The sequence below is a fragment of the Lactuca sativa genome, chromosome 4, assembly GCF_002870075.4.
Source record: "Lactuca sativa cultivar Salinas chromosome 4, Lsat_Salinas_v11, whole genome shotgun sequence".
Taxonomy (NCBI): Eukaryota; Viridiplantae; Streptophyta; class Magnoliopsida; order Asterales; family Asteraceae; genus Lactuca; species Lactuca sativa.
This window is the reverse complement of record NC_056626.2, coordinates 329,838,977-329,850,359: the sequence shown is the minus strand read 5'-3', so window position 1 is coordinate 329,850,359 and position 11,383 is coordinate 329,838,977. Positions and strand designations below refer to the sequence as shown.

The following is an 11,383-nucleotide window of genomic DNA, read 5'->3' as shown; positions in this document are numbered from 1 at the left end:
GGAGTGTTCTCCGAGGACGTGTGATATGGGCATATTTAGTCATAAAAATCATGCATGATCTTAATACTTTATGTTAATTTTATCTCAAATAATGAACCAAAGGTGCTTAATTAGCTTAAATATTTCATTTTCAGCAACAAAGACATGCTCGAAAGGAAAATGAAGCGGAACTAGCGATTGGAAGCTTGGATCTTGGATTTTGAACCGTAACTCCGATTGACGAGATTTAAAATGAAGCGGACAGCTTGACCCCTCGTCAGTGTTTTTGGCCATATCTCATGAACCGTAACTCCGATTGACGAGATTTAAAATGTTCTGAAAAGTAGACACAATTTAGGACGACTTTCGTGTTTTGAGAAAATGCTGATTCGAAACGTACTCGGCGAGTAGGGTCGATTACTCGGCGAGTTGTATCGAACTTTTGCGATTCTAGACGCGCTGACTTGCCGTACACGGGTTTTAAGTGATGTACTCGCCGAGTAGGTCACTGGACTCGCCGAGTAGCCTCTGTTTTGTGAAAATCTATATAAAGGGACTTTCAGATCGATATCATAGCATGAAGAGAAACCCTAGGAGGCTGAGAAACGATTGGAAGTGCTGCTAGGTCGTGAGGAACTGAAGAATCAACCCTACATTCAATTGTGAAGAGAATCAAGACAATTTTGGTTTATTCTTAGTAACTTTTTGATTTGAATCATGTTTACATACTTTGATTTCGTTTTTGAGTTTATGTTTACTGCAATCATGAGCTAAAAACTTATTCTTCTGTTAGGGTAGACAATTTTGTGAACATGGATTGATTATTTGAGTAGGATTAATTTTAATTGGTAATTATGTTTTGTTAAGCATGTTAAAGAACCTTATGTGTTGACAATAACTATTCTTCTGTTAATAAATCAGTAATTAAGTTGTATGAACATCTCTTAGTTATTAATTTCATATGATTTATTGTGACCACATAGTTGTATGTCTAGGAATAACGAACGTGAAACTAGAATTAACTAGAAGATAGGTAAGTTAATGTGTAAGCTTGTTGGATGAACATCGACAAGAGGTTAATTGAAGGGCCAATTTAGTTAACCACTACAAGTCTTACTTAACCCGAATCAATAATCTAGGAAACCCGTTAATTTAGACAACTGGCCATTGCTTGAGTTAATTTGTTTTCTAAGAATTAGGAATAGCGAACGTGAACCTAATTATCTTAATCGGTAGCCAATGAAGAATTAATCCGATACATTAAAATCATCCATGGGAACAAATGAGTCGTACCTAAACAGAAGTCCTCTTTACTATTGAATTTAGTTGGTAATTAATTGTTTTAGTTGCTAGTTATTCTAATTAAGTTTCTAGTCTTGTAAAACTAGAGAAACCCCCCTTTTGTTATTTGTTTTATTTAGATAATATTAGCATTTATTTTAATTGTTTACCGTTCCCTGTGTTCGATACCCTACTTGCTTGAACTATATTACTAATCGATAGGAGATAGGTACACTGCCTTTCGTGTGTTTATTTTGTGTCTAAGTTAGTAGGATTAAAAATAGTTGGTTTTACACACATCAACGTGTCTCCCATTTATAGGAATAACAAATTTACTAGTAATAATACAGAAAGATATTGTTACAAACAATGATCCTCCACTCGCGTATCTCTGTGGAGTGTTACCGAGGAAAAAACAGTGTACTAAGTTTTATGTTCAAAGTTCAAATGTTATGCCTTTAACTGATAAAATGTGGAAAACCATTTGTGAAAATATAAAATACAACATTTTATAACGTTTTTCACAAATAATACGGTAATGTGTTCTACAAGTTCAAACGGTTATCTGTTATGATTGTCAACGTTAAAAGCATATGAAATATGAAATACAACACATGTAAAACAAGTTTTTGAGTACAAGTATTCCTTGTACTTTGCTTGTATTCCCCCAAGAAAACAGTGAAAAACATTGAAAAAGGGTAGGGGTATGAACTCACCAGGCGAGAAAACGTGACAGTTTGAATGCTAAGTGTCGGTTCGGGGCTTGATAACGCGCGAGGTTCCTATGTAATATGAAATGGTATATAAATGTATCTAATTAGACTTTAAATCACTAATTATATGTGATTGTACACTCAAATACAAGAAAACACTTCAAATCAAGTGTTTGGAGTGACCCGGGTGACATCTACGGACGTATAGGGCTTAGATAATGAGTTTTCTCTTCAAGAGTAAACTCCTTAGGGAGTTTACGGCCCTAAGACCATGACCACATGAGTTCACGGCCGTGAACTCAGGGTTGATGGGTTTTAAGGTGCTAAATGGTCAAATATCACTTGGGGAATGTTGGTATGATTTAATCTAAGGCATAGGAATGAATTAAACCACCAAAGGTATTGCCAAATGGAGTTTACGGCTGTAATATAGGAGTTTACAGCCGTAAGCTCCTATGTGACCATTCCTTTCATGAATTTGTGGCCCTAGATCAATCACATGTGATTCAAACTAATTATACAAGCCTTAGAATGAATTTAGGGCATCATTTGACTTGTTTATGTGAGTTTACGGCCCAGGAACCCATTCTTGGGGGGTTTACAGCCATAAACTCCTAAATAGAAGGTTTTCATCATGATTATGGCCCCTAAATCGATTGTGGTTGGTTCAAGACTATAATCCAAGGCTATTGGTGTGTTTAAGTGGCATTTAAACACTTGAATTTGAGTTTACTCCCCATGGATATGAGTTTACGGCCCAAGCATGTTCTTGGGCAGTAAACTCATGTTTACTCCTCAAAAGTTGGATTCAAGGTGTTCTAAGTCCGTTCCATTAAGACATTAAGCCATTTCTAAGCCCCAAAGGTGATATGGAAGGGTTTTAAGGCTCAAAAACCCCCTTTTATGTGTGTTTACGGCCCAAGCATGCTCTAGGGCCGTAAACACATGAAAATGGTCCTTTTTCAAAGATTAAGCACGAATTTGAAGGCTAAGGATGCTAATCTATGAGTTAGGGGAGTTACCTTGATGAATTGGAGCCTTAATTTAATGATTTTGGACCTTAAGTTTGGATTGAGGAGAGAGGTTAGAGAGAGAGTAGTGAGAGAGAGAGAAAAAGCTTCAAATTGAAGTCTTTTGGGATTTAAATAGGATTCAAGTTCGGGACACGGTGGAATTCTACCCGATACCGACGTTAGACGTGGCTTTTGGTCGTACCCGATCAAGTTGTCGTAACCTGATATGGTCGATTCTAAAAATTTTCCGATTACTAATAGGGGGTGTTAATATGAGTTCTAAACGCGTTAGGACACCCATTAAGTCATAATAGAAGTCCCACATTTATGACTTAATTTAATGACGTAAACGGAAACGAAATTGAAAACGACGAATGTATTAACGGAAAGGGTTACAAATAATGGAACGAACTTCGGGTTGTCACAACTTTAATGTTAGCCTCCACTTCAGGTACTTCAATGTTAGCTTTCGCAACAACTTCAGGAACTTCAATGTTAGCCTCCACATCAACTTCAGGAACTTCAATGCTAGCCTCCATTTCAGGTACCACATCACTTGCAACTTCCACTTCAATGTTAGCTTCCACATCACTTTCACTTTCAAAGTCACTATCTCTTTCACTTTCAAACATAACTACACGTTCCACTTCCAATTCAGCTTCAAGGTCTACTTAAACATCAACTTCACCTATAAGAGGGAAAAAGTTCAGAAATGGCACACAAGTGTAATATATTAGATAAGTTAGAACCATACCTTGTTTCTTAGGTTTCTTTTTAAAAAAAACCCTGAAGTACATGGTACGTCATTTGGTCTTTGAGGACATGTTGATCTGTTATGCCCTCGTTCCCTACAAATGGTACATCTCAAGACCATTCCCCTTTTTGAGACTGTATGCCTTGTTCCCTTAGCTTCCTTCTCAACCCGATCCCTTTTCCTTTTCATTGTTGGTCTTCCAGGTAGATTTCTTTTTTTAGTGGCAATGGTTTGGTGTAATCCACTTCAGGCCACATAGCACAACAGTTTAGTGGCCTAATGTTATACCTATAACAACTTGCATACATTGATGTAGTAAACCATTCTGACATATAGTCCTTAAGGTCCCTATTAAGGCTTGAAATGGCAACATATCCATGCATACAAGGACACCTTGCTATCTGCCATGCCCTGCATCCACATTGTCTGGTATTAAGGTCTACAACATATCCGTCAGACCATACCCTTACCTCAAATTGCATATAACCAAAAGGTACCACTTGCCAAAACCTATCCATATTCAAATAGAATTTAGAAAATATTAAAAATGTCAAACATATAAGCAATAACAATTTACCTTTGTTGTTCCTTGAGCTTGTTCAAATTCAACCTTATGGAAGGACATATGTTTACATCCCAAGATTGACCTTTGCTCTTGTAGATACATAACCTTTCCATTGCATAAATATGGATTTCTTCTAACATGGTAATGAGTGGTTTCTTCCTAGCATATTTAATCACCGAGTTAAAACTTTCAGAAACACCATTTTCATATGCATCACAACTCCTATCAACCTGAAAAAATGTTTACACTAGGTTTTAGGGTCATTTTCCATCAAATGTTCATAAGCTAGTGGTTCCAGCTTCTTGATTTCACTCATACGATACTCAAATTTTTGTTGAATTGTAGATCTAACAACTCTCCAAAATAGCTTCCTAAATATCTGACCCTTAAATCTTTTCTGGAAATTAGCACAGATTTGCCTAGCACATTGCCTATGCTCTGCAGATGGAACCCTTTCATTCACAGCTTCAATTAATCCCTATAATCAATACATACAAAGCATAAGCTAAAACATATTAAGTATGGAAAATATCAATAAGTGAAGTTTGAACATTACTTTGTATTCGTCTGATATTATGGTTAGTCAATGCCCAACTCCCATTTCAATGTCATCGATCAGAAGATCACGAAACCACTTCCATGTTTCTTTATTTTCCACTGCAACCACAACCCATGCAACATGATATATGTGGTTGTTTGCATCCCTCCCAATGGATGCAAGCAACTGACCTCTACATATGCCCTTTAAGAAACAACCATCTACTCTAATTACCCTCCTACAACCCTCCATCCATTTATCCTTCAAACCCTTTAAACACACATAAAACTTTGAGAAGTATGTTTCTCCATCAGGCATCACATCTACCTCCATCTTAACTGTTGATCCAAGATTTGTCCTTTTTAGCTATTCTCCATAGCTCCATGATTTGGCATAATTCTCTATTAAAGTACCTTCCATCTGCTGAAATGCATATTTCCTAGCATTTCTGCATTGTACCTTTTACTGACCTTAGCTTTCAATTTCCTAAAGCTCATCTTTGGTTTCTACAATATATCATTCATCAAAATGAGTTCCAATCCATTTGTAGCTTACAATGGACCCAAATTTGAATACTTTTGAACAATTATGCCTATCAGTTAAGGACTTAATCTGAAAAGACCTCTCATTCTTCATCCGGGTTGCCCACAACCTAAAGGGACAAATTTTACTCTTCTTATTCTTCTTATGTTTACAACATTTTGCAACAACTTTTGATGATCAGTTTTTTCATACCATAAATCATACCCATTCTTGACGACATATTTGGTTAGACATAGCTTCAATTTCATTGGGTTGGAAAACTTCATACATAAAACTAGGACCATTTTATCCCATTCTTGATTCTCATCAAAGACATGGAACACAACATCATCATCTTCATCACTGACTTCATCATCATCATCATTTACTTCTTCTTGATTACTTTTAGGAATGGGTTTACCACACAACTTGTTCAAAAATTCATCATCAACTATTTTGTCAAAAGTATGCACCTCTTCATCAGTTTCATGCTCACATTCCATTATGTCTAAAATATGTGAGTCTATATCATCATCTTCTACCAACTCAGACACCTCATCACCTGTTAACACCTCCTTATCGGACCAGTCAAGAATAGGTTCATTTTAGTGGTCAATGTAGACATTCATTCTTAGCTCGTTCTTAGCCATGTAACCATCTTCAATAAACTCAAAATAATCAACATCATTGTCGATTCTTCTAATACCTTCTGTATCACAGCTTCCTCTTGTCAGCTTTGTAACCCACAACTCAAATTCTCTATAGTTCATGCCACCAAAATCCACATCACGAAATGACATTCTTATAGGCTCTAAGTACACTATCGGGTTTAGTGCAAACATTCCATTGTAATGAAAATCTATAGTGAGATACGTATCGTTAGGTGATTCCATTGTAGTGAAAATCTACAGTCGATGATTTCAAGTCCCCACTTCAATTCCAAACAATGAGCTCCTACTACTTCGATCGAGTGATTTCTGAGAAAAGTTAATTAATCGGGAACGATTTGGGAGTATTTGTTAAGAACCCTAATTAACAAAGGGTGTAATGAACATGTCATATGCCACATAATTTCTTTTAAATTAACTCATTTGAGTCACCAGTTAAAACAAACATTAGCCAGTAATACTGGTGTAAATTGAACACGTAAAACAAGTTAGTTGACTTTATATGTACGAAAAGAAGAAGTTGCCAATATGTGAGGATAAGAGATGATTACTCTCCTAAGTCATTATCCCTTTAATTTATAAAAAATATACGTTAATATTCTTATTTTATTTTTATACAAACATGTAAAATAATCATTTATTCTGATCCAAATATTGTATATATTGCAAAAACAAATAAAAAACAATATTTATATCAACATCAAATATATGATTATAATAACAAAGAAAAAATCAAAAATAAATTATTTCGGACAAAATACTAATTTTAAGTTTAATTCATTATAAAGTGAATCATAAAGACTAAAACCAAACTATAATGGTCTGGTTGACAGTTTGAGGATGGAATGGTTAGGAAAAAAGAGTTATACTTGTAGTTTAATTTTAAGATAACCACCCTAACTTTGTCAAGTTACATGAGTCATTTCACTTAATCAAATGTCCTAATATGAATTAACAATTCGTAACATAATCAGAAAAGAAAAGTAGAATTTTAGCATAGTAGTCTAGTTATCAAATATATTATTAATGATTTATGACATCTAATCGTAACCAAAAATGACTATAAAATACCAAGCCCAAACTAAAAAAAACTACATGGTTAATCAGATCATTTCTTCTTCTTTTTGAGTAGCCATTCGAACACTATCACGATCGCGTCTAAAAACCCGATACAAAGGCGTATAAAACAAGCAACACAAACCAAAAGGAACCGCCATCATCGAAAAAAGCCCTCTTGAAAGCGCTAAAGCTTCTCTTGTGGACCCCGCAACCGGGTCCACCGATTTCGGGTCATACCCATAAATCTGTTCTGCTAAAATCCCAACCATGGGAGCAGCAAAAGACGAAAATGACCCTTCAAAGGCCCGGTCAAACGCATAAATCATGGTCCGGTGTTTGGCGGGGACCACTTCGGCAAACATTGGTGCATTGGCTGCGGTTCCATTCCAACTTATTGTAAGGCCCATAAGGAGAAGGGTAATAGCGTAAATTAAGTAGCTGTCGACCGATTGTGGGATTACGCGTAGGAGAAAGAAAGTATATGGGATTCCCATGATGGCACTGAATTGGGCACACATGATTCGACCCGTATGAGGGTAAATTTGGGATAAACGATCCGCTATGATTCCACCCAAGAGTGAACCGAAAGAACACCCGGCTCCAAATAGGCTCAAAAGAGTTGCAGCTTGTTTGTGGTCAAAACCTAAAAATGAAAATAAAGATTAGGTTTATTAAAGGTCTTGAAAAAATGCACCATGGTTAGATGCATAGTGCATACATGCTCACCGATTAGTTCGAACCACATGGTGAAGAACACCATAGCGGTCCATGGGAGCGAACCAACAAGACCTTGTAAGACAATGATTTGAAACGTTTGGACTTTCATCACGGCTTTCATCGCGGTCCATGACTCGGTCCAAATTGAACCCGAACTTGAATCACGTCCGCGTTCAATTAGTTCGTTCCTATAATAAAAAAATTCAAAACCATTAAGACTGTGTTTGTTAGTACTTGTAATACTGGACAAACTTTTCAGGGATATTTTCCATGATAAAGATGAGGAGGACTTTCACGACTTTGTACAGAGATCAAAAACGAATCATTGTCTTACCTTCTTCCACCTTTTCAGGTGAAACAAAAAAACTATAACTTATCGAATCAGTCCCAGTCCAATGCACACTGAATGCAATACAATTTGTTATGTATTGTCTTGTCAACAATCAGGTAGGACCCGTTTGTTATAATCAGGTTGGACATGTTTGTTATGCAAAACAACATAAGACATGACATGACATAACATATTGTATTACATTTGGTGTGCATTGGACTGAAACTCAATTCAATAATAAGTTACCGTTTTTTATTTCACCTAAAAACATTAAAAAGATGAAAAAGGTGAAACATTGGACACATAAAAAAGACATAAATACCCTTATTGAAAATAACACTAAGACATGTAATAAGAAACCTAACGAATCGGAATCTAAGAAAGATTTGGGTACCTTTCTAGATAATACTCTCCTCCATCACGATCAATGGAAGTTAACCTTTTCGGATCAACAACAAACATGAAAACAAGAAACCCAATCAAGCAACTTAACGCCGCCATCAAAACAAAAGCACACCGCCATCCGGGCACCCCCCAAAACTCATGACCGGCCATAATTGTCGCCACCACACCACCACCGATGCCACCCACCATCCCAACAAGACTCAAGAACCCAAACCCTGTTCCCCTCACATTATCACTATACGTATCAGCTATAAACGACTGGAGTGCAGGAATCACAATCGCCAATCCAAATCCATTTACAGCTCTCCAAAAAGCAACCTGACTGAAATAATGACTACCACCAACAGCGCCGGTGGATAACGCCCAGCATAGTGTCCCCATTGCAAGAACTGTCGGCCGATCGTAGGTTAAAACCAGGATTCCGGCGATCGGAGACGCCAGACCTTGAACGAAGTTTCTGATAAACGTGAGGTAGCCCAGATCAGAGGGTCCGGCGTTGAACGCTTCACTGACTTCTTTGTATACAGATGGAAGAAGATTTTCATCGGCTCGCTCCATTATCGAGGCCAAATTGATTATAATCAGAGAAAGAGAAATCCCAAAAAGTCTCCGTGTCCTGTAGGGAAAATAGAAAGTTCTAACCATATCACTTAACAGTTGATTTTTGAATGTATGTGTCAGAAATTAGAACAAAAACGAGACTAATTTGAAGTTTTGAAGTACAAAATGAATCAAACAACAAGAACGAGTCAACTTTAATCAATCAAAAAGGGGATTGAAATGGAAGATAAATGAACATAGCAGAGATGAAATAGGGAAATAATCGAAACTTACTTCATGGTTCGCAGATTCGATTTAGGAAACAAGAGTTTAGATCGATTGATGACGATATTACGTAATCTCATCCCCGTGCTAAAAGATCAAAACTCTGATTAAATTCCAGATCCGAAGATAGTACTGCATCTCCTCCTGCAATGAAATTGATCCACCAAACCTTCCCATCGTGTTGCCCCACTAATTTTTCAAACACCCACCAAAATTGAATATGCAAATCACGCACACAAACTATCAATCCAGGAAATCAATTGAACAAAATGGAATTTTAAAAATTCGGATTTGGTGGGATTTGGTGAGAGTTCAACGTTTGACCCGGCAAAGATTCTAAATCGATTAATTACAAGCTTGATTGTGTTTAGAAGTTTGATACGCCGGTTTATCAAAAAAATATCTGGTGAATCTTCATATGATATTATGAATTAGATTAGATTGAAACTAACTTGATCTTTGACTTTTTTGGAAAATTTTCTTTTAGTTTTCTCGGTGGCCTCTATTTTGATAACCACGATCTACGTAGATCGATACGATCCACGTGGGGAATCTTTTTTATTTATGGGCGGAGATAATTTATCATTTAAATTAGGGCACAAATTAATTAAGGACCATTTTATGGTCCCTGTGGTTTTTGAAAAGTGGCAAGGTGAGACTAACTTATAAAAACGTTCCATAACTGCCCTTAGGGTTTTAAAAAATGGCATGGATTGTATTCGCTAACATTCCGTCTCATCATCAACACCACCAATATACCCCAAAAATAACTATTTTTTAAAGATATTTTTCTAATCATCAACACCACCATGCACCACCACTACCATCCACCATCAACCACCAATAATGAATACGATTGATTTTCCCGTCATATTTGCCAAATATGACATGAATGATCAGATATTATAGATTATAGATTGGCTTCAATTTTATGAAGATTTCTATCGATATCATCTTCCACCATCAATGGTAATTATATCAAGGTTAGTATTTCACCCCACCATCGACCGCCATCCACCACCACACTAAAAACAAATCCAAAATTTTATATAGAATGTTTTTAATCCTTTAAAATCAAATATAAATACAAAAACAATGATACTTCATCCTTGATAATCCTTTTTAATGAAATAACCAAAATGAAAAACACAAAGCATGCAACTTTAATTAGCCTTTACACACATCTTAGAGACCTTTGCCAGTAGACCTCACAATGGAGCGAGTTTGGAACGAATTGACCTTGATTCAAACCCTTTTAACAAATTTAAAAATACTATCCAAACTAGCTCCTTTAAAATCAAATACAAATACAAAAACAATGATATTTCATCCTTGATAATCCTTTTTAATGAAATAACCAAAATGAAAAACACAAAATGTAACACCCGAAATCAGAAAGGCCAAGAAAGGAAATGTAACATCCCAAGTCAGAATCAAGAGTTCAGGGGGTAAAGTGTAAATAAAGAAGGGGACTCGACGAGTAGCTATTCCGACTCGCCAAGTCGGAGCGGGATTTTGGTTGCGAGTTAAGTGACCAACTCGTCGAGTCGGTAGTTGGACTCGACGAGTTGGTGCTGAAGAGAGAAAAACCCTAATCCCGGGGTTGTGCCCTACATAAAGAATGTTATGTTCCTCCTTCAGCCTCTTTACCTTCCCTTTGAGTTATAGAAACCCCAAAATTCGTGTGAGGCTTCATTGTTGAGGAGATTGAGGGCTTAGAATAGGAAATTGGTGGAAAGAGCTTGAGAAATTGGAAGTTAGCATCAAGGGCTTGTATAGATCTGTGATCTACATCAGTTTTGGGCACATCTCTGAGGTAAGGAGCCTTATCTTAAGCTATTTCCTTTTTGGTTTATCCTTGGTGGTTGTTTTGGGAGTCCCTTAGCTTGTTTTAAGACCTATCTCGGATTTGGGAGTTAGATCTGGGGTTGCTGCTCCAGATCTAGACTCATGATGGCTTAGAATGTCATAAAGCTTCAGTTCTTGGGTTGTTGGTAAAGCCCCTTTGTCTAA

At 36.7% G+C, this 11,383-nt stretch overlaps 1 protein-coding gene across 1 annotated transcript; it reads right to left on the bottom strand.

The window, feature by feature from the left end:
- Positions 1-6,980: 6,980 nt before the first annotated feature.
- LOC111901843 (uncharacterized) lies at positions 6,981-9,909 on the bottom strand. The gene is made up of 4 exons (XM_023897702.3): positions 9,380-9,909; positions 8,535-9,161; positions 7,819-7,997; positions 6,981-7,735 (listed from the first exon to the last, which is right to left on the bottom strand). The coding sequence occupies exons 1-4, from the start codon at positions 9,448-9,450 to the stop codon at positions 7,137-7,139; spliced, it is 1,476 nt and encodes a 491-aa protein (XP_023753470.1). The 5' UTR covers positions 9,451-9,909; the 3' UTR covers positions 6,981-7,136.
- Positions 9,910-11,383: the final 1,474 nt, after the last annotated feature.

What these genes read in the sequence shown, in the direction of transcription:
- LOC111901843 (XM_023897702.3), bottom strand. Translation starts at nt 9,450, where the DNA reads ATGAGATTACGTAATATCGTCATCAATCGATCTAAACTCTTGTTTCCT. An exon ending in GGAGAGTATTATCTAGAAAG is followed by an intron (nt 7,998 to 8,534) that starts GTACCCAAATCT and finishes TTTTTATTATAG; the next exon opens with GAACGAACTAATTGAACGCG. An exon ending in CATGTGGTTCGAACTAATCG is followed by an intron (nt 7,736 to 7,818) that starts GTGAGCATGTAT and finishes TTTCATTTTTAG; the next exon opens with GTTTTGACCACAAACAAGCT.